The following is a 20,831-nucleotide window of genomic DNA, read 5'->3' as shown; positions in this document are numbered from 1 at the left end:
AAAAAAAAAATGACCGTCCCGAAATACAACAATATCGGTTTCAACACATGATTCCACATCAGGAATCTTGCAACACAAATTAATAACCGTATTTCTTTATTATATAGAAATATGGTAGCAAACTGACAGAACCATTAGTACACCAGACAAAATACTTAGCGGCATTTCGTACTAGTGAAGTACTGGGGTCGATGTAATCGACTAGTCTCCACACCCAGCCCATCTAAAGCATTCATGCTATGTACCCAAAGAAGAGATGAATTGTTATTATATAGAAATTGAAGGCAGTGCACCGGCAGAAACTTAGCACTTCAAACAAAACGCTTTGCAGCATTTCTTCTGGCTGTATATTCTGAGTTCAAATTCCACTGAGGGAGACTTTTCCTTTCATCCCTTCGGGGTCGGTAAAATATGTACTAGTTGAGCGTCCTGGGTCGATGCTACTGACTTATTTCGGCCTTTAAAACTGCCTTGTGCTAAAATTTGAACTATTATATATAGAAATTGTTAATTTGGTTGAAATGCATTAACCATAATTTGTATGAAAATGTGTGAAAACGTGTCATATTTAAAAAATAAAAAGCCGTCGTCATTATATAAAAAAAGATTCTGCTGAAGTCTGAACTCGAGTCGATGGGTTTAGTTTAATAACTTTTATATCATTAAACAGAAATACTCTCCGCGGCATTGATCAATACGTATACTTCTACACTATGACACTAGCTTTATTAACAAATATCTTGTTTCTTTATTGCCCACAAGGGGCTAAACATAGAGGGGACAAACAAGGACAGACAAAGGGATTAAGTCGATTACATCGACCCCAGTGCGTAACTGGTACTTAATTTATCGACCCCGAAAGGATGAAAGGCAAAGTCGACCTCGGCGGAAGCTTTATTAACAAATATCTATGAAAGGAAATTTCTTGATACAAGCATTAATATCATTACGAAAACTCATATTGAATCTGATACTAGTGTGCCAAGATTTAAGCACTTGATAGATGGTTCTAATATTGAGGAAATATAATCAGCTAATATATAATTCAGTGATAAGAGAATTATTGTTAGCAATTTGAGATGTGATTCTATACAGCGGCTGTTAGCTATTTGTCACAGAATTATTATGTTGGTTCATGCAAACAGATTGGACCATTTAACCTTGTCTTTTATGTTTCCAGCTAAATACACGATTACGAATGTGATCAATATTTATCACGATAGTAATACTCATCTAAAGAGTACTACCAGATACTTTTACAGCGGGTGCTTAAATATGTGGTGAAAATAATACAGATGTGATATTTGAGCCTCCGGAAGGGGCGAGTGTATAGAAATGATGTCTGGTTATATTTTAAATGGTGCATTTAGTTTTGAAGCCAAAAATAATGACATATGAAACAAAATCTACGCGATTTCGGGTTCAATGCCACTTTGTGGCACCTTGGGCAAGTTTCTTCTACTTTAGTTCCAAAACAACCAATACCAGGTGAATTTGATAGACAGAGAAATTTGCGGAAGTCTGTCCTATATATGCATATGTGTCATTGTGTTTATTCCTTCCATTGTTTGAAAACCAGTTTTAGTTTGTTTACATCCTCAGGGTGGAAGGAAGAGTTCCACGTTGCTTTAGATGTGGCTTGAAGGGACACATAAGAGCAGGATGTACATCGAAACCAAGAAAAAAGCAACCAGAAAATGCGGAAGAGAAGATAGAAGAGAGTTGCAGAAAGGAAGTAACCGAAAAAGAAAAGGAAGTAGCGGAAATAGGAAAAAATACATGGCAAGAAGTAACAGGAAAAAAAACGAAAAAACGCAAGTGAGCTAAATTGTAACCCACATTCCACACCCATCCCATTCACACCCTCTCAGACCCACCTACTCCCTGCAGACACTAGGCCTATCCATTCCCATCCGAAACAAAAACAAGAGGCAAACACATACAAAGTAACCCAAAACCCCTCCCCCAAGTCAAAAAAGAGAAGGAAAAAATGTAGGATTTATATGTTGCTTAGCGACGAACTGTTAAGGGATACGGCGGAATGGGATATAAAGTGTATTGGAACTGCATGGTATGATAATGTGGAGGAACATCACTTGTGTGTAATACCGGGCAAGAGGCAGGAGGAAAAAATACAGGAGTATATGGTTGGATTTTATTTTTGGGAGGTGGACTGCAGCTGGAGTTCATTCCCAGGATTTACTACGTACGATAGGTGGTTGGAGGAAACAGGTATCGATGTGTTAGAAGGTTCAGGATTTTAAAAAGTAGAAAATGAGGCCGCTCGTAAGTGGGGCGAGTGGTTCCATTTCCATTTTATCATTTTCATGTCTTCATACATTATAACATTCATTTTATCTCTTATATATTTTATGTCCAACATATTTTGTTTGTCACCTCTATGTTTAGCCCCCGGTGGACAATAAAGAAATTGGTATTTCGTTTGTCTTTATGTTCTGAGTTCAAATTCCGCCGAGGTCGACTTTGCCTTTCGGGATCGAAAAATTAAGTACTAGTTGCGTATTGGGGTTAATCTAATCGACTGGCCCCCTCCGCCAAAATTTTGGGCTTTGTACTCAGAGTAGAAAAGAATATGTATGTGTAGTGTTACTTGATCAGGGTTTTCTTTAACTTGATAAAACAAAACCCAGAAATTAGTGTATATGTGTGTATGCATTATGTACGCGTATGCTTATTTCTGTGTGTGAGAATTTGGATCTTTTCCCTTTGAACGGCACATCGAGAAATTAATTTTTTGTAACTAAACACTTTGAAACTTCGGACACTGGTAGAATGTGTCATATAAAACATCTTTCACTCTTAGTGTTGTTGAGAAAAGTTTATATTTTTAAAGTTATTTCGTGTTAAAATTGTCGTATTTCGGTAATTTCAACCAATGAATGACGTGTGTTCAGCTGAATAAAATTACTGCCGTTGTTTGTCAACAATAACTATCGGCGGTATAGATTTTGTTTGTCACTGTTATTTATGACATCGTTCGTGCGTTTGTACTGGTTTTAGCTTTAGGGTTTTGGGCTCAGGGTTAGGGTTTTAGGGTTAGGGATAGGGTTTTAGAGTTAGGGTTGGGTTAGGGTTAGGGCTTTAGGATTAGGGTTCGGGTTTTAGAGTTAGGGTTAGGGTTGGGATTTTATGGTTAAGGTTTAAGGGTTACGGTTAGGGTTGGGTCTTAGAGTTAGGGTTAGGGTTGGAATTTTAGGGTTAGAGTTACGGAAAATTTGAAAAATGAAGAAATTGGAGGGATAGGGGGCAAAAATGTCTTTCCGAAAATAGTAGCTGAAAAACAGGAAAAAGATAAAAGCATTGGAAATATACGAACCGTTGTGGTGGTGCCATGAAGTAAACATGCTTCAGATACACTCTTTTATTCATACAAACGTAACTGAGATTAAATATGTCATAAATAACAGTAACAAACGAAATATACACCGCTGGAAGTTGTTGTTGACAAATAGCAGTAATTGTTTTCACCTCAATAGACGTCATTGGTTGGTTGAAATTACCGAAATACGACAACTTTAATGCGAAATAACTTCGAAAATACACAATTTTCTCAAAGACGCCAAGAGTAAATGATGTTTTATGTGACACATTCTTCCAGCATACGAATTTTGAAAGTGTTTAGTTACGAAAAATTATTTTTTAAATGTGCTGGCCAAAGGGAAAAGATCCGAGAATTTCATTCTTAAAACCATGTACTTTCATTCACATGAATATCCCACATTATAAGGATTCATACTTTTAATTTCTAAGGATTTGTATTCCTATTTAGATTATATGGTGTAGTTACTTCACTATTATGCACTTTATGTTTAAGTTACAAATCTTTTCATTCTTTTGATTGAACCAGCTATTCTCACTCTTTACAGATATTGGCCTTATGCAAGTTTCTCTTACGACTAACACGGATTAACCATATCGATTTCATAAAAAATGTACTTCGAAATTTTCAAAAGGAAATTGTGTTCGAAAGTTACCCAAGAAGAAATATTCACTTGTAAGTTAAAATATACATCAGTGATGATTGCCTTCGTGTAGGTTCTAATTTGCTTAGTTGATAATTTAATATAAAATTCGATTGGATTGTTACTTTTATAAACAAAAAGTTAAGTGTTAACACTTTGCACCTAAAAGAAGTGGCAAAAGATGGACGTGCAAGGATTAAACATAAATGAGGGGTTTCATTATTTCTAAGCACGCGATATAAGTATTTTTGCATTTCTGTCTCAAACAGCTTAACAACCGTTTTTGTACAGCGCTTCCCTGGATCGTCGAAACTTTGTTTTAATGAAAATTTACTGATCAAAATTTCATAGAATTTTTATCCAAATCTGTTTTCTTATATAGGTATACTGTAATTCAATGTATGAATCGCTTCAAGATTCACATATTGAGGGTGTAAAATACTTGTAAGCATAGAGAATGTAAAAGTACATAGTTTATTTAAGATTCTACAGTTTATCTAAGATTCTGCTGTTCCTTTTTAGAACACTAAATTAATTGTTCCAAATTCGCTCAAGTTGTCTCATGAATGTTGCATGAAGTTCATTGATTATAACTGACTATATAGCATGTAATTCACTCGCTTAAAATTTGTCGCAGTGACTTGTTGCCAATTGAAAATGTAATTTTAATACTTTTCACTGACCAGGAACTTTTTTACAGTTACTTCTCGCTAATCAACTTGTGGTTGAAAAGGAAAATCATTTTCAGTCGCTCCTCACCATCTTGATAAATTAATTATTTCTTTGTAAGATTCTCTTCACAGCGCTGATCCATGAGACCAGTTTTAAGCTTCCCTTGAAAGACAGCCAATGTTAGAAGGTAATTCTCCTGCAGCATGGGAATACATTTAATGGAAAGAGTGGCAAATGAATTTTACAAGGTTCAAATTTGGTTTAGCTAATTTCATTAACGTGTAAAGAGAATTATTAACGCTACAAAGGCTTGAAACTCCATTTGCTGCAATAGAGAAGCAGTTATATAAAATATTAATTCCCACATCACTCAAGAACTTTTTCACGACTTTATGCAAGACTACAGCAGTAGTTTTTCTAGCATGAATTAATACTATGATACAATTTTATTTTGTCGTTAATTGCAATGTCTTACACGCACTCACACACATACTTTTCTCAAACAGTATCATCAAGTGAGGATGGAGCAATAATATTATTACAAGAACCCTGTATTTTGTTCTATGCAGTTTCAGATCAGTTGCAAGTAATGAAGGAATTCCTTCATTAATAATTTGTTGATGCAGTGAATATTTACATGACAAGGTACAGAAGCTGATAACTGTTACTTTGATAGTATGTTGAGAATTTGAGTTTATTACAGTACTATTTTTAATGTTTAATTTAACCCTCTCATTACAAAATTTTTCATGAAATCAACTGCCTTCGCTTCAAATAATTTGGAAAATAATAAAAAAAAAATTGTTTATAGTAACTTTGTTATTATTAAGCTGATGTATGGAAAAAAAAAAATAGCGTGAAATTTTGAAGAAAGGTTTTTTTAAGATCATTTTCTGTCATAGAACCAAACGCGATCATAGGGCTGATATCTTTTAGTGATATTGTATTTTCCCCATTGCACATTTTACATAAATTTTGGTTGCTATTATTTTATTTCTCTGACCTAGTTTGAACATTCTGGATCCAACAACCAGGATATTTGAGACTATTTTTCAAGTCTACTTGTGCATTGTGTAAATGAGTATGGTTTTTGAGTAGTCTGAACACACTAAGTATTTAAAATATTTAGTTCGGACAGAAATTCGTCTTGTGACCAAATGACTGCTACCAGCATATTCTGGCTCACTTTTATAACTGGTAGGACCTACATGGCTGCTCAACATGCTAAAAATAGCAACGAAATGTCTTTTAACTGGTAAGTCTCCATCTTAAATAGAAATGTACCGGAGAAAATATTATGTTAGTACTGATTTTACATTCTCATCTTGTCCCAGATACTTGTAATATGCATTTGAATGCAATTACACCAGTCTTAGTTTTATACGTATGCTCCATATAACTGTTTATTAATTCCATTGTATATTACACTGAGGTTATAGTTGACACTGATTTAGAGGTGGCTTATATTTTAGCCATATTATTTTGTCCACTAAGTATTAATTAATATGCAATTTTAACCCTTTGTTTGTCCTGTGTATCACATGTGCTGTACAGGACACATTTCCCTGGCGTCCATGACATACATTTCCATTGTTTTCAACTGCCAGTGTAACTTGGGATTTATTAAAGGTAAATTTTAGATTACTCAGAACACATAAAACAAAGGCTAGCTAAAAATCTGGTCGCCATCTTTATAGTATATGTATGATTTCTTGTATGTGTGTATACCGCATGTGTTTGTGTGCGTTAGTACGTGTGCGTGTATCAGTGTGTGCGTGCGTTCGTGCGTGCGTGCTTTCGTGCGTGCGAGCTTGTGTGTGCTTACTAAAAGTCTGAAAACAAGCATGGACGCTTAAAACAACCGTATGCAAATGCTTTGCACATGCAAATGCTTTGCACATGCAAAAGTTTAAGAGTCCTTAAAACGTTTAGTTGTGAATAAATATAACACAATCCACAACTTGAGATTTAATTTTGTATAGATTTTTGTTTAAATCCTTTCATTGTATTGGAGAGAACTTACATAGCGTGCAATACGTGGACTGTGTGCTTGAAGAATTCTTTGGTTTATCCGTTTAGGTGTATAAATTATTGCCTACGTTCTGCTTAGATATCTGTGTATAAATATTTGTATGCGACCTTCCCTGCATTCTACAGAACGGTTTTCTATATGTTGTGTTGCCTTCGCATACATGGTAATTACCGAATATCGGACTGACTACTATGGTCGCCATCTTTATAGTATATGTATGAGTTCTTGTATGCGTGTATCCCGCATGTGTTTGTGTGCGTCACTACGTGTGTATATCAGTGTGTGCGTGCGTGCGTGCGTGCTTGTGTGTGCATATGCGTGTCCGTCTGCGCACCCATATGTGTGCGTTAGTATGTGCGTGTGTGTATGTGTGTGTGTGTGTGTGTGCAACCGTTTTTCCGTTCCTGCGTAAGTGTGCAACCGTGCTTTCGTATGTGCACTTCGTGCCTGCATAAGTGTAATGTATGTTTGTGTATGCATATCTTTTGATTATGTGGAGGCGCAATGGCCCAGTGGTTAGGGCAGCGGACTCGCGGTCATAGGATCGTGGTTTCGATTCCCAGACCGAGCGTTGTGAGTGTTTATTGAGCGAAAACACCTAAAGCTCCACGTGGCTCCGGCAGGGGATGGTGGTGAACCCTGCTGTACTCTTCCACCTCAACTTTCTCTCACTCTTACTTCCTGTTTCTGTTGTTCCTGTAATTCAAAGAGTCAGCCTTGTCACACTGTGTCACGCTGAATATCCCCGAGAACTAAGTTAGGGGTACACGTGTCTGTGGAGTGCTCAGCCACTTGCACGTTAATTTCACGAGCAGGCTGTTCCGTTGATCGGATCAACTGGAACCCTCGACGTTGTAAGCGACGGAGTGCCAACAACAACAATCTTTTGACTATGCGTATCAGCCTAAGATGCAAACATCGATTACAAAATCATACAAAACGTTGCTTTTGGGCAAAGATCCCTTGTGCTACGTTTCCTGCACTGAGTTTCACAGGCGTCCCTTATAACTATCATCGTCACTAACGAAGTTAAGCAGTGATTCGACAGGTCGAAAACTGCAATCAGTGACGTTATTATTCAGCAAATGAAAAGAACATAGCAAAATAATACATTACCACATCGTTATTGGCAGAAGCAAACTTGCCTGCGTGGTTAAGAAGTTCGCTTCGCAAAAACATAGCTTCAAATTTAGTTTCCCAGCAATGCATTTTGGGTGATTGTGTTTCTACTATGGTATCCAGACAACTGCCCGACTGACAAGTTCCCGATGACCAAATGCCAGACAAATGCCCGGTAATTCCAAAGTAAATCGAAACTAAAATATTTTTTAAAATGTTTAATTATATTAAATCTTTTTAGTTGTCATAGCGTAACATAAAAATTTTTATTTTTCAAAGGTAAAATAAATAGCATCTATGTTTTATTTTTGGAAACAGAAGTAAAACTTTAACAAAAAAAACATTAAATTGTATAAAAACAATATTATTTACAGATGATTTATCAATATCACGAACAATAATGTAATACGGAAAATAATAAAAAAAAAACTAAAACTTTAAGTTATGAGCTGTTCCTCCCCAAAAAATCCATCACTTCTCGATTTTCATAATCCTTCACAATATTTGCAATTCTTTTAACCCATATATACCCCTGGTTGTGTTTTCGCAAAGCAAAACCTACTCCTACTCGTCGGGAAGCATCTGACTGAGTATACGAAATGTTCAGAAGGTAGTCGACATCCGTAGCTAACAGTTGCATACTATTCTTCTCTTCCAGATTGTGAAAGCTTACCATAACGTTGAATCTAAATACACTGAAATTTTAAGTCACTATGTCTTCTCACAAATTCAAGTAAGTAATGTAATTCATATTTAATTCAAGCTTTCTAATGTTTTGAATCTGATGACAAAAGATCATTTTACTCACAACTAAAATATCTATTAGTTTTACCAACTTGAAGTAGTTTATATGAAAGCGTAAAGAAGAATTCTTTTTTTTTTTTTTTTGATGATGTGTAAACACAACGATGGGCACCCTACTTTTACAGGGTGTTGCATTATCGCAAAGGCAAGCACGTAAATCTAGGCTGTGTATGGCATTAAATCTACCTGGGAACCAGCTACTTAGCGAAGCCCTTTTTGCTGCTGAAGAATCTAGTATGAGACAAACGGATGATGGTCCACAACAGCCTATAGAACAAAATGATAATTTTCAGCAGACGAGTACTTCCACGTCAGTGTAAGCGTAAAAAGACCAGAACCTGGAATGTGGAGGATATGCCCTCAAAAGAAGAAGTCACAAGTTACCCCTACAGGCCTTCTATTGTTGACATACCTCGGCAACCTCATGAAATATTTGAGCTCTTCTTAGATGATACTGTCATAGAAGACCGTACCAAGTATACTATCTTGTTTGCAGCTCAAAAAGGAAATCATGCATTCCAATTGTCAAGCAGCGAGATTATGGTTTTCATTGGTATTTTATTGCTCTCAGGATATAACACGCTACATCACCGTCGTTTATATTGGGAAACCGAATCTGATGTTCGAAATGAGCTTGTAGTTACTTCAATGCAAAAATAAAAACAAATTTGAGGAGATAATGAAATACTTTCATGCAGCAGACAATGAACTGGACAGCAAGGACAGGTTTACAAAGGTACACCCATTGTTGGACCTTCTAAATCAAAGCATTATACAGTTTGGCTCGGTTTTTGATCCAACAAATATCTTTATTGACGACTCCATGATCTCATATTATGGTGGCCATCGCATAAAGCAATTTATTCGAGGCAAACCGATCCGATGGGGTTACAAAGGATGGGTAGCAGCTAGTTCATTAGGTTACTCATACTGGATTGATTTATATCAAGGAAAATGTAAAAAGGCAAAAAGTAGCTTTTGCAAGGACACATACGGCCTAAGAGGAGAAGTGGTGCTTAACATGACTGATAAATTTGAATCTCAATATTCAGGAAAGAAATTTTTCTCCTTTGATAACTTTTTCACATCGTTCAACCTTCAAGAAGAGATACAGCAAAGAGGTCATTCTTCCACTGGCACGATTTGTAGTAATAGATCTGAAAGTGTCCTCTAACCGAAGTCAAGCAGTTTGAAAAATGTCCACGAGAGACTGAGGAGCATTTTCTTGAAAAATATTCTGGCATTTTAGTGGCAATTTGGAATGATAATGGTATCGTTATCGTTGGGTCTAATCAGTGTGATGAGCATCCTATAAAGCAAGTTCAGCGCTGGTCAATTACAGAACGTAAACAAGTTTTGATACCAATGCCGTAAGTAATTGGAAAATATAACTCAAGCATGGGAGGTATTGACAGACTAGACCAAAACATATCTCAGTGCCGCATTAACATTCGGGGGCGGGGATGGTATTTCCCACTTGTGTCCTACCTATTGAACGTGTGCATGAATAATGCATGGTTGTTTGCCAGAAAAGGGGGCTATAAAGAAGATCTACTAGCATTTACACGTCAAACTGCACAGTATCGTTTGAAGAAGTATGGACGCCACCCATGAATCCAATAAAACAAAACTCTTGTTGCAGCTAGAGCAAGTATCATCAACGAGGAAAGATATGACAACATAGGTCATGATATATCAAAGAGTGAGCCAGAAAACCGTCGATGTAGGCAATGCAAGAGTAAAACTGTATACATGTGCAGGAAATGCAAAGTTCTTATGCATGTCAAGTGTGCCTCTAATAATCACAGAATCCAGTCTTAGTGAGGGAAGTTTTGGGTGGAGGTGCTGCCAATTATCTTATATTACGTAATGACAGAAAAAAGTTGTCAGACTCAGCCTATTACGTAATAACAGAAAAGAAAAAGGTTATACTTGGACAGAATGTATATTTTGTTTTGTGACATTGTATAATGTGTTACAATGATAGATAATTATAGCTTCATAGTAAAATCTTCACAAAGGTTTCAATCAGTTCTATGAATATATATTTTTAAAAATTTTATTAGTTCAAATACTCAGTCATTCTTATCTAATCTCAATGTTTACTTCAATTTTCATTAATTCAAATATTTTCCCTAAAAATAGAAATAACGAGTATAAAATGCTTCAGTTTTATTTAAATTAGTAAACATCTTTTCGATGTTGTAAGATTTTCTGTATAATACAGTATGGAACATGCGGCCCACTGTTGCTCTAACGAAGCATGTACTGCGGCTGGTGTGCCCATCGTTGCGTTAATGCAACATACATAAATTTGTAATAACATCTTGTCTGTTGAATAAATTAGTAAAAAATCAAGTGGTATATGTTATTAAACATAATATCTACTATATATGTAAAACATAACCGATTCCTAAGACTTCATTTTTTATGGACATATATGGGTTAAATCTTGATAATTTTTTTTTATTTTTGGTTGAAGGCTGATGTCCTACCAGCATCTGGTTGATGATCGCTTCCTTAAGTACTTGATCCGTCTTCAATAACTGAAGAAAACGCCAGATATTTAGATGACTTGGCATTATATTCGCCTGTAAATGGTTATGCCGTACCTCCAAGGAATTAATGTTTCGTGGTAAGTTATTGAATACTCGGTCATACATGTTCCACATACAAATAGGAAAGAGTGGGTTGTCTCTGCTATGCCGTCGTATTATACCGATATAAGCATCTTCAAAGTAATCAATGACTGGATCTGCTTCATGGCACAAATTTTCTTATAACTTCCCAAATACTGTTACATTGTCTGTTAGCACAAAAGCCAAGGGTAGTATCATGCGAATGCTGAGAGCAAAATCAGCATCGCTCTGACATCTTGATTGTTATCCCTCTGATTGTACCTTCCGATAAACTGCTTGAGAAGGAAGAAAAAAACACCCTTTGATAAATTGCATTTGGAAAAATTTCGGTAATTGCATTCTTGGCAACTTGTTCATAATCGATCAAAATACTAGCGGGGTTGAGCCTGGAGTTAATAGTCCGAAGTCGGCTGAAAAGTTCTTCATAGTTAGCTTGACGTTTATTTGGCAATAATGCAAAGACACAAAGAATCGTTCTATTAGAGATTAAGCAGTGAATGAAGTAGAGTTGGTAAAATAGTTCTGGTACTACTTTGAATGTACCATCACAAAACTAATCACTTGAAGATTGCAAAAGTCACATATTTTTCTCAGTAGAAAACAAAAATATGCGGTTCTCACTGGGTCCACTATCGTAAAGTAAGAAGTTTTCTTCATTGCATGTTTTTTTGTATTCATCTAGAATGACCTTGTGGAGGCGCAATGGTCCAGTGGTTAGGGTAGCGGACTCGCGGTCATAGGATCGCGGTTTCGATTCCCAGACCGGGTGTTGTGAGTGTTTATTGAGCGAAAACACCTAAAGCTCCACGAGGTTCCGGCGGGGGATGGTGGTGAACGCTGCTGTACTCTTTCACCACAACTTTCTCTCACTCTTACTTCCTGTTTCTGTTGTGCCTGTAATTCAAAGGGTCAGCCTTGTCACACTGTGTCACGCTGAATATCCCCGAGAACTACGTTAAGGGTACATGTGCCTGTGGAGTGCTCAGCCACTTGCACGTTAATTTCACGAGCAGGCTGTTCTGTTGATCGTATCAACTGGAACCCTCGACGGCGTAAGCGACGGAGTGCCAACAACAACAACAAGAATGACCTTATCATGCAAATTTCTTGGTGTGGGATGCGGAACCTTTTTAATTTGTTTATACCTTCTGATTGAACGCCTTATAGTGTTTATGACCGGTAGTTGAGTAGAGACTTTTTACCGAAACTTTTGTTATAGTTTGTTGTGAAGTTTGGTGGGTTGTAATAGCTTTCTCCTTCATTTCCTCAAGTACAGATAGATCTTGACGAAAATTATATGCAGCGTGAGTGTGCTCGTATATCTAGCTGAAAATTTCTTCTCCACACAGTATAATTTCGGCCTTGCAGTTGTTATTTCGGCGGCGTTGACATTAGAACGTTTTTCAGATGACAAGTCCTGTTCTTAACGTAGTCATAACCATTACAGCAGAGCTTCAACCCTCCACGTTAAATTCTAACGAAATGCATAGGTACTAGCAATTGTATATAAATTAAGATGAAAAGCGTTTCACGAGTTTCACTGTTAATAGAGTTGCTAGGCCTTTCGACACCTGGTGGTCCTTTACTTCAGCAAACTGAGGAAAAATACAATTATTGAGTATAAGAAGATTCGCCCAAATGACAAAATGAATGACAGCTTAAGATAAAGTGAAAGTGTCTGTTGGGCAGATATCTATCTGGCTGTTGTCCCTATCGGGCAGATATCTATCAGGCAGTTATCCGCCACGCAGTTGTCCGCCGGGCGGTTGTCCATCGGGCAATTATCCGTCGGGCAATTACTCGTCAGCCAGTTGACCTAGAAACCACTACTTTAACTCCGAGTTGACTGATGCTTTTTGAGTGAATTTGATTGGCGGAAACTGTAAGGAGGCTGATCTTATACAGGGGCATTTGTGTGTGCGTGCACATGTGTGTATGTGTGTGTGCGTGTGTGCGTGCTTGTATGTCTATGTTTATCACTTGACAACCAGTCTTAGTTTGCTTACGTCCTCGTAAGCCATCAGTTCAGCGATAAACAAAAGGTCGAAAATAAGAATCACACTTTAAAAACATGAAAACGTGGGGCCGATTTGATCGACGAAATTCTTCTAGGTGGTGTTCCATCATGGCCGCAGTTCAATGACTGAAACAATTGTATACTGGGTTCTAACACTAGGTTAGTAGTAATGCAATGTCTAGCAAAATGTAAAGTAAAGTTCCTTCCTGCACCATATGGAGTCATAGGGCCGGTTTCCATGGTGTATATACTCACCACCTGGATGGGACACCAGCTTGTCGCAGGACAACACATTTTTGCCAGCTGACTAGACTGGGGCAACGTGAAATGAAGGGTTTTGCATAAGAACACAACGTGTCGTTAGGTCTGGGAATCGAAACCACAATCTTATGATCATGAGTCCGCTAACTACTAAGTATGTATGATTGCATGTATGTGTTTATCCTAACCACTAAGCCATGCGCAATGTCTAAGCGAAATATATGTATATATGTGTGTGTGTGCGTATATGTTTATGTATGTATATGCGCGTATGTCTTCCTGTTTGTTTATCTCTCCCCACTGCTTGACAACCGCTGTTGGTTTGATTAGATTCATGTAGCATTAGTGGTGCGGTAACACCGATCGGCAAAATAAATAGCAAGTTTTAAAAAATAATTACTAGTATCGATTTATTTGGCCAACAACCCTGCAAGGCGGTGCCACAGCATGGTCGCAGATTAATGACTTAAGTAAACGATAGTTCACATAAGGATTTACAGAGATTTGAACTTGAATTTGAGAATCAGAATTGTAACCGTTTCGCTATGGAACACTAATATTGTGTTGCTCATTATTTCCATTTATATTTGAAAAAATAGGTGTAGTTGATACATACATATTAATGTATATGTATAATTAAATTACTCATCACAAATATAGATCATATTACCATGTATTTGTATTTATAATACAATTACTTAATTTCAGTTCTCTAATTACATATAATTATTTGTGCAAATGCATGACCATGTGCTTGAATGAAAGTGTGGGGGGGGGGGTGTCTGTGTGTGTGTGTGTGTATTTTATACCTGTTCGGCTTTTAGGTCAGCGCAAATCGACAACGCCTCTCATTGGCAGTATTCCTGGTGTGACCGAGTTATATTAGGGCGCACACGCAAAAGTGTGTCCATTCTTTCCGTACTTAAGGCGGTTGGTTATAATCCAGGAGAATTTGTGAGGTCTCTTATGAGCGCAACTAGTAACATGGAATGCAGTACAACTTGTTGCATAGTCGGGTTGTCAGCAACTTAACCAGTACCCCTACAGGGCTTGTCTGGTGATGAGGATTGCTAGAAACCCAGCAAAACTAAAAACAAGACCTGTCAAAAGGATGGATGAACATAGTGTAGGTCCAACCACTGCTTCGCAATAGGACGGGCCCTCAGAAATTCTGGGTTGGTGTCCGGCATATTGTAAGACCACTGGGAGTGAGGCATTCCTTACCTTTTGTTCAAGTATGTCTCTAGAACCCGTTTTAAACCCAAGCTACGTCCCCTCCGATAACTGGCGGCGATTTGGTCACCGAATGCTCTGTGACAGTCGACAATCGACGACACTATGAGCTGCTACGGATGACACTATCCTAAAGTGTTTACGGATGTGACTAGGGACCACTTTTGAACTTGTATTTCCACTGAAACTTCGAACATGAATTCTACACCTCACCTGCTGCCGACGGTCGGATGTGTTCAACATTCGTGAGGGACGTGGTGAACTTGTTGGTTGGAGCTGTCCCAATCCACTCTGGGTGAATGCCGCCGCAAGTACAAGTAAAATAATGTCAACCAGCCACCTGGAGGGTTTCTCGTGGGTTTGCGTGTAACGTTGTTGTGAAACCTGTCTAGCTTGCATTAACTAGTACTTTCATCATGTGATAAAACATGTTCAGCCCATGGTCAATACAACTATTTGTATACCTAAAACTATGTAGCTTAATGTGTCTCATATTTATTGACGACATTAGGTGTGGTCCGATGGAGAATTAGTGATTATCCTTAGCAAATCATTGTGTTTTGCGTGTGTGTGTGCGTGCCTGCGTGTACGTGCCTCTGTGTGTGTGTGTGTTTGTGTGTGTGTGCGTGCTCGCGCTTGTGTGAGTTTGTGAGTGTGCATATATATATGTATGTATTAATGTACACAGTTTAAAGATACGAGCTACTAATAGTTTCTTGCTGTGGGAACACGTTTCTGTGTTTATACTATGTACAAACATAGTACTCATTGGACGGAGTACTTTTTGTTAATCTTATCTCAACGGAATATATATATATATATATATATATATATATATATATATATATATATATATATATATATATATATATATATATATATATAATCCAAGAGAGTTAGGGGTTTAAGATCCAACCCACTAAGGGATAATATCTATCCAATATACTGCTGGGAGGGTACCCAATTATTGTTACACTAGTGTTATACCAAGTGCAATAAGTGGGTGCGGGTAAAAGGGGGTTATTTTACCCTAAATTTACATAGCAATAAGAAAATGTAGGGGGATATGAGGTACTCATCAACTTACAGACACTGCATTCCGTTGATTAATCTGTTTATTTTATAACTAAATTGACAAAAAACACAATATACAGACACTTATGACATACCATATCATATCAACAATTAAGATTTCAAATTTAAAGGACATTTTGCAATTGGAGAAGGGACAAAATCTTACAGCTGTTTCGACCTAGTGTTGGCATGCCCCATTCTATCTCTATAGCTCCCGTACGCTGGAGTAATTAGTAGATGAAAATGATGTAATGGGGGTACATGCATGATTCGCTAGGCCTCTTCAGAGATTTACAAAATTCAATACATGAATTTTGCCAAATTTTAATACAAATATAAAATAAGAATAAAGATAAAAAGTAAAAATATAAAAATATAAAAATATAAGGCACATAAAAAAGGGGATAGATATATATGTATATGTCCCCCTCACATGTGGTGACAGTGACTGTTGACTATTTTGGTATGCATGTGCAGCCATCTGTGTATATGCATCTGAGCACACATATATACTCATGTAGCTATGTTTTTGTATCCATGTATATCTGCATATGGTAATGTATACATGTATAAGCATGTATATTGGAGTTGTTATAACTATTTATATGGTTTTATATACTTTTTGTAGGCTTTTGTGCCTTATATTTTTATATTTTTAATTTTTTTTTTTTTATTCTTATTTTATATTTGTATTAAAATTTGGCAAAATTCATGTATTGAATTTTGTAAATCTCTGAAGAGCCCTAGCGAATCATGCATGTACCCCCATTATATCATTTTCATCTACTAATTACTCCAGTGCACGGGAGCTATAGAGACAGAATGGGGCATGCCAACGATAAGCCGAAACAGCTGTAAGATTTTGTCCCTTCTCCAATTGCTAAATGTCCTTTAAATAAAACTGGTGTTGCTTTGGCAGCATAAATAACTGCATGACCTGAAATGACCGTTAAAAGGCTAAATTCTTATAACGTATTTTGAATTAGTTTCAAATTCTTTGTTCGGTTTCCGAATATCTGAGACAGTGGATGAGACTTTCGTCCAAGAAACTTAGGCGTGAGTGTGTACATGTGTGCGTGCGTGCGTGTGTGTGTGTGCGCGCGCGCGTGTCCGTGCGTGAGCGCGTGCGTGTGCTTGTATGTGTTTCAAAGTGATAGTGTCAAAACCGCCTTTAACTCCCAGTGATAAAAGGAAAATGGTTTAACAAATATAGCAAAAAAAGAAAAAATTTTCAGATAACCACAGATTTGTGTCAGAAAGTTGATGCTTGTTCATTTGTTTGAACAACGTAACTGTTATGCTGGTACAGTTGTCTTTATTGTTTCACATATCGCATAGTCGACTGTATAGTTCTCCATAAGCAGTCTGTAGCCCTCTTTTAGATGTTATAGTATTAATAATACGACGTACATTGGAAAGCAAGACAAAAATAGCGGCGACTATATGCTATTTTAAAATGACTTCGGAAGTTGAAAGTTTTTTTTTTGATATTCTTGTAATGGACTACTCGATTTCTTTTGTTCCCTCAGTTCAGTTTTATTTAATATATTCCGTTGTTATTTTTTTTTCCTGAAAGTTAAATACGTTTTGCAAACATACGCCGTCGACAAGTTTACTTAATCTGCTTACAGATGTTAATATTCTTCTATATTTCTTGTTGTATAAGCACGGCACATATGTATGTTTGTATGTAGCTTCGTATATAAGACAGAGTTATAAAACAAACTCACATAACCATCCTGTTTTAATTCAGATATTCTGCATACTGAATCATACTATCCAATGTGCTCTCTTCAGATTAGAGGGATATTTCACTGATATGTCAATCATTCACTGAGTAGCGACCCTTCACAGAGGAGTGAACTGATCTGAACTCGCACCCGCAAAAATTGACTTCTATAATGTCGATGCTAGTACGATGCATCAGCTTCTGAAAATAACGTGTCAGCTGAAAAATAATTTAATCAGATTGAAACATTTAATAAATATGATTTGATTTTTCCTTTATGTATGATTTTGTTAACGACTGGGTATATGTTCATGTAATAACTCTTAAATGTAATCTTAACTTTATATGTAGGATTAGCTACAATTGATCATCCATCGGTTAATGTTTACAAGTACACCGGCACGAAAATATCGACCGTTCTTTTATGTTTTTTTTGTATTTTGTTTTTTTTTTGGAAATTTTTTCAGCGGATTCCTGTTTTCGATGACTGAGATTCTGAATATGCCAAAAACCATATTTTCAAAATTTTCAATTATCCCCTCCCCACCCCAAATTTTTTAATTTTAACTTTTTTCAATTTTTTTTTTTTTTTTTTCAGTCTAGGTGGAAAAATATAGAGATTAAGTATATGGAAAAAAGAAAATAATTAATTTCAAATTTTCTATGAGGAAACTCCAAAATTGATTCATACACCCCTCACCACCCCATCCCGCTATCTAAAAGTGAAAATGAATGGCTTGTGTGTTTGTGTGTGCGCGTGCGAATGAACAGAGAAAATACACTGAAATACATCTTACATGCCTGTCGTATACGTCGGTTTTGCTTTTTCGCTTTAAAGGTAAACGGTCCTGATAGAAGAAAATGTTTGTGTTCTTCATTCAAAAAGAATCAAAATTTCATAGGACTTCGTTCATGTGTATCCCCACACAAAAAAGTTTGTATAATCGGAAATCTATATGATATGACACATATTCGTGGAAAATTTCATTACAAAATATCCATGTTTCTGAAAGTTAGGATCATCCAAAGTCGGTGGGGCAGAAATCTGTAGTTATGCCTGAATTTTAAGTGCATAGCGCCCACAAAATTGACCACAATCGCTCCAGAGAAGAGAAGAGAAGTTTTTTGTAAAACAGATACTCTAGATCATTTCCAAGGGCACGGTGAAAAGAAATCTGAAAAATCTCCGTCAAAACAGAAATTCTAACTTGTTGGTGCTTCCTAACTCCGAAGTCGGCCTATATATGTATGTGTATCTATGTGTGTGTCTTTGTGTTTGACACCCCGTCACTGCTTATAACCGCGCTGTTGCTGTACATTATTTACAATGGAGAGGTAGGTGTCCTGATCGTGTTTGTTGTTATCACAACGATTCGGCTGATGTACTCTCCAGCCTTCATCATGTATTTTGGTGGAATTTCGTACCTAACCCTTTATTTAACTCATGTTGCGATGTTCACATCCCTATACCTTAGTGGTTCGGCAAAAAAAACAATAGAATAAGTACTAGGCTTCAAAAATAAGGGGTCATTTCGTTCGACTAAAGCCCTTCAGGGCGGTGCTCCAGCATGGCCGTAGTCAAGTGACTGAAACAACTAAAAGAATAACTACACAATGTCACTTTTCTTCTTTGTGATGAACATCCATCGCCCTTCTATAATCTGAGTATGAATGTTATTTGGATAAAAAAAAAAATGAGTGACTCGTTGACCCACATAAAAAGACCCCATCGAATATCAAACGTGTTTCACGAAATTTTGGTATATTACAGATTTCTGCCCCCACCCCGACTTTGGATGATCATAACTTTCAGAAAAATTGACATTTTGTAATAAAATTTTCTATGAATATGTGTTATATCATGTAGATTCCAAATATATAAGATTTTGGGGGAAAAGTATTTTATAAGAGGGTGGGGTGTGGAATTTCAGAAAATTCATCGGAGTCCACTTCAATTCGTCTTAACTTACAAGAAGATGGATATTTTTTAATGAAATTCTCTATAAGTATACTTCGGACTATGTAGATTCCGAGGACGTAATATTTTTGGTGGGTGGGGGGACAATTGGGAGTTATTTTTGAGAACCGTTCCACACTCGCGGGTGTTTCTGAACAAGTTCATATTTGTAGAGAATTTCATTAAAAAATATCCATTTTCTTGTCCAAGTGGACTCCGGAGAATTTTCCGAAATTCTCCACCCCGCCCCCAAAATTAAGCCGTATCCTAATATGCCACATATTTTATGCACTTTAGAAATAATTCCTGATGGACAAGAAGAATGGTTGGATTCTCACTTATGTTTAGATTAGGACAGCTCTCTCACACTTAGTAGCCTTTCATATTTGCAAGCCGTTCATTTCACTTTTAGATAGCGGGATGGGATGGCGAGGGGTGTATGAATCAGTTTTGGAGTTTCCTCATAGACAATTTGAAATTAATTATTTTCTTTTTTTTTTCTATATTCTTAATCTCCATATTTTTCCACTTAGACTGAAAAAAAAATTTGAATGAAAGTTAAAATTTTAAAATTTGGCGTGGGAGGGGGTAATTGAAAATTTTGAAAACATGGTTTTTGGCATATTCAGAATCTCCGTCATCGAAAACATAGGAATCCGCTGAAAAAATTCCAAAAAAAGGTCGATTTTTTCGTGCCGGTGTAATTGTAAACATTAACCCATCCATCTACCATACCACCACAACCATTTTGGAATACCACTGGTAGATCAAATTCTTCAAATTCTAATGAATAAACATGAATTTCTATGCTTATTACGTTTTAGTCTAAGTAACGGCTTACCTACCAGCATCAAAGTTAAAATCTTTTCTCCCATACTATTGTGGGCATTTTTGCTAATATTCAGTTCGAGAGAATGTATTAAATTAGAGCCCTTTAAAAAAAGTGCTGAGTTCAGATTCTTCTATGCATTTATGAAATGCAATAAATGGAAGAAAACTTTGTCAGCTTTGCATTCTTCCTTCAAGCCTCACTGGTAACTTTTCATATATATACACGAATAAGCAAAGGGTTCATTGATATATGTTCGCAGTTTCGGCCACTCAAAATTCTTCATTATTTCACCCGGAATTTTAACGGGATTCAGGTACAGACTCTTCCACCGTTGCTCCAATTATCAGAGTTTTCCACATAAAACTTAACATGATAATTGATTTGATTACCAAATACCATATATTTGGATCGGTCAGGTGTAGAATACAATAGAAAAACGGTATCAATCACACTAATTCCATCATACTATCAGAGCTTCA

At 36.7% G+C, this 20,831-nt stretch overlaps 1 protein-coding gene across 18 annotated transcripts in view; it reads left to right on the top strand.

The window, feature by feature from the left end:
• Positions 1-20,831, top strand: part of LOC149136544 (uncharacterized) — a 151,887-nt gene that overhangs the window by 74,895 nt on the left and 56,161 nt on the right. For 6 of the 18 annotated variants that reach the window (XM_089348993.1, XM_089348999.1, XM_089348996.1 and 3 more), the window contains 5 exons: positions 1,603-1,818; positions 3,888-4,015; positions 5,225-5,300; positions 8,465-8,539; positions 11,093-11,245. In XM_089348993.1, coding sequence (XP_089205119.1) covers positions 1,633-1,818; positions 3,888-4,015; positions 5,225-5,276 — 366 coding nt within the window. In that variant the 5' untranslated portion in view covers positions 1,603-1,632 and the 3' untranslated portion in view covers positions 5,277-5,300; positions 8,465-8,539; positions 11,093-11,245. Of the gene's footprint in view, positions 1-1,602; positions 1,819-3,887; positions 4,016-5,224; positions 5,301-8,464; positions 8,540-11,092; positions 11,246-17,587; positions 17,842-20,831 lie in introns of those variants that run through there. The other 12 variants (XM_089349005.1, XM_089349002.1, XM_089348998.1 and 9 more) reach the window with 5 other exon arrangements.

This window comes from Octopus bimaculoides, chromosome 3 (genome assembly GCF_046866305.1).
Source record: "Octopus bimaculoides isolate indiv1 chromosome 3, ASM4686630v1, whole genome shotgun sequence".
In the NCBI taxonomy this organism is placed as follows: domain Eukaryota; kingdom Metazoa; phylum Mollusca; class Cephalopoda; order Octopoda; family Octopodidae; genus Octopus; species Octopus bimaculoides.
Note: the sequence above shows the minus strand (reverse complement) of the source record. Positions and strands in the feature narration are given on the sequence as shown.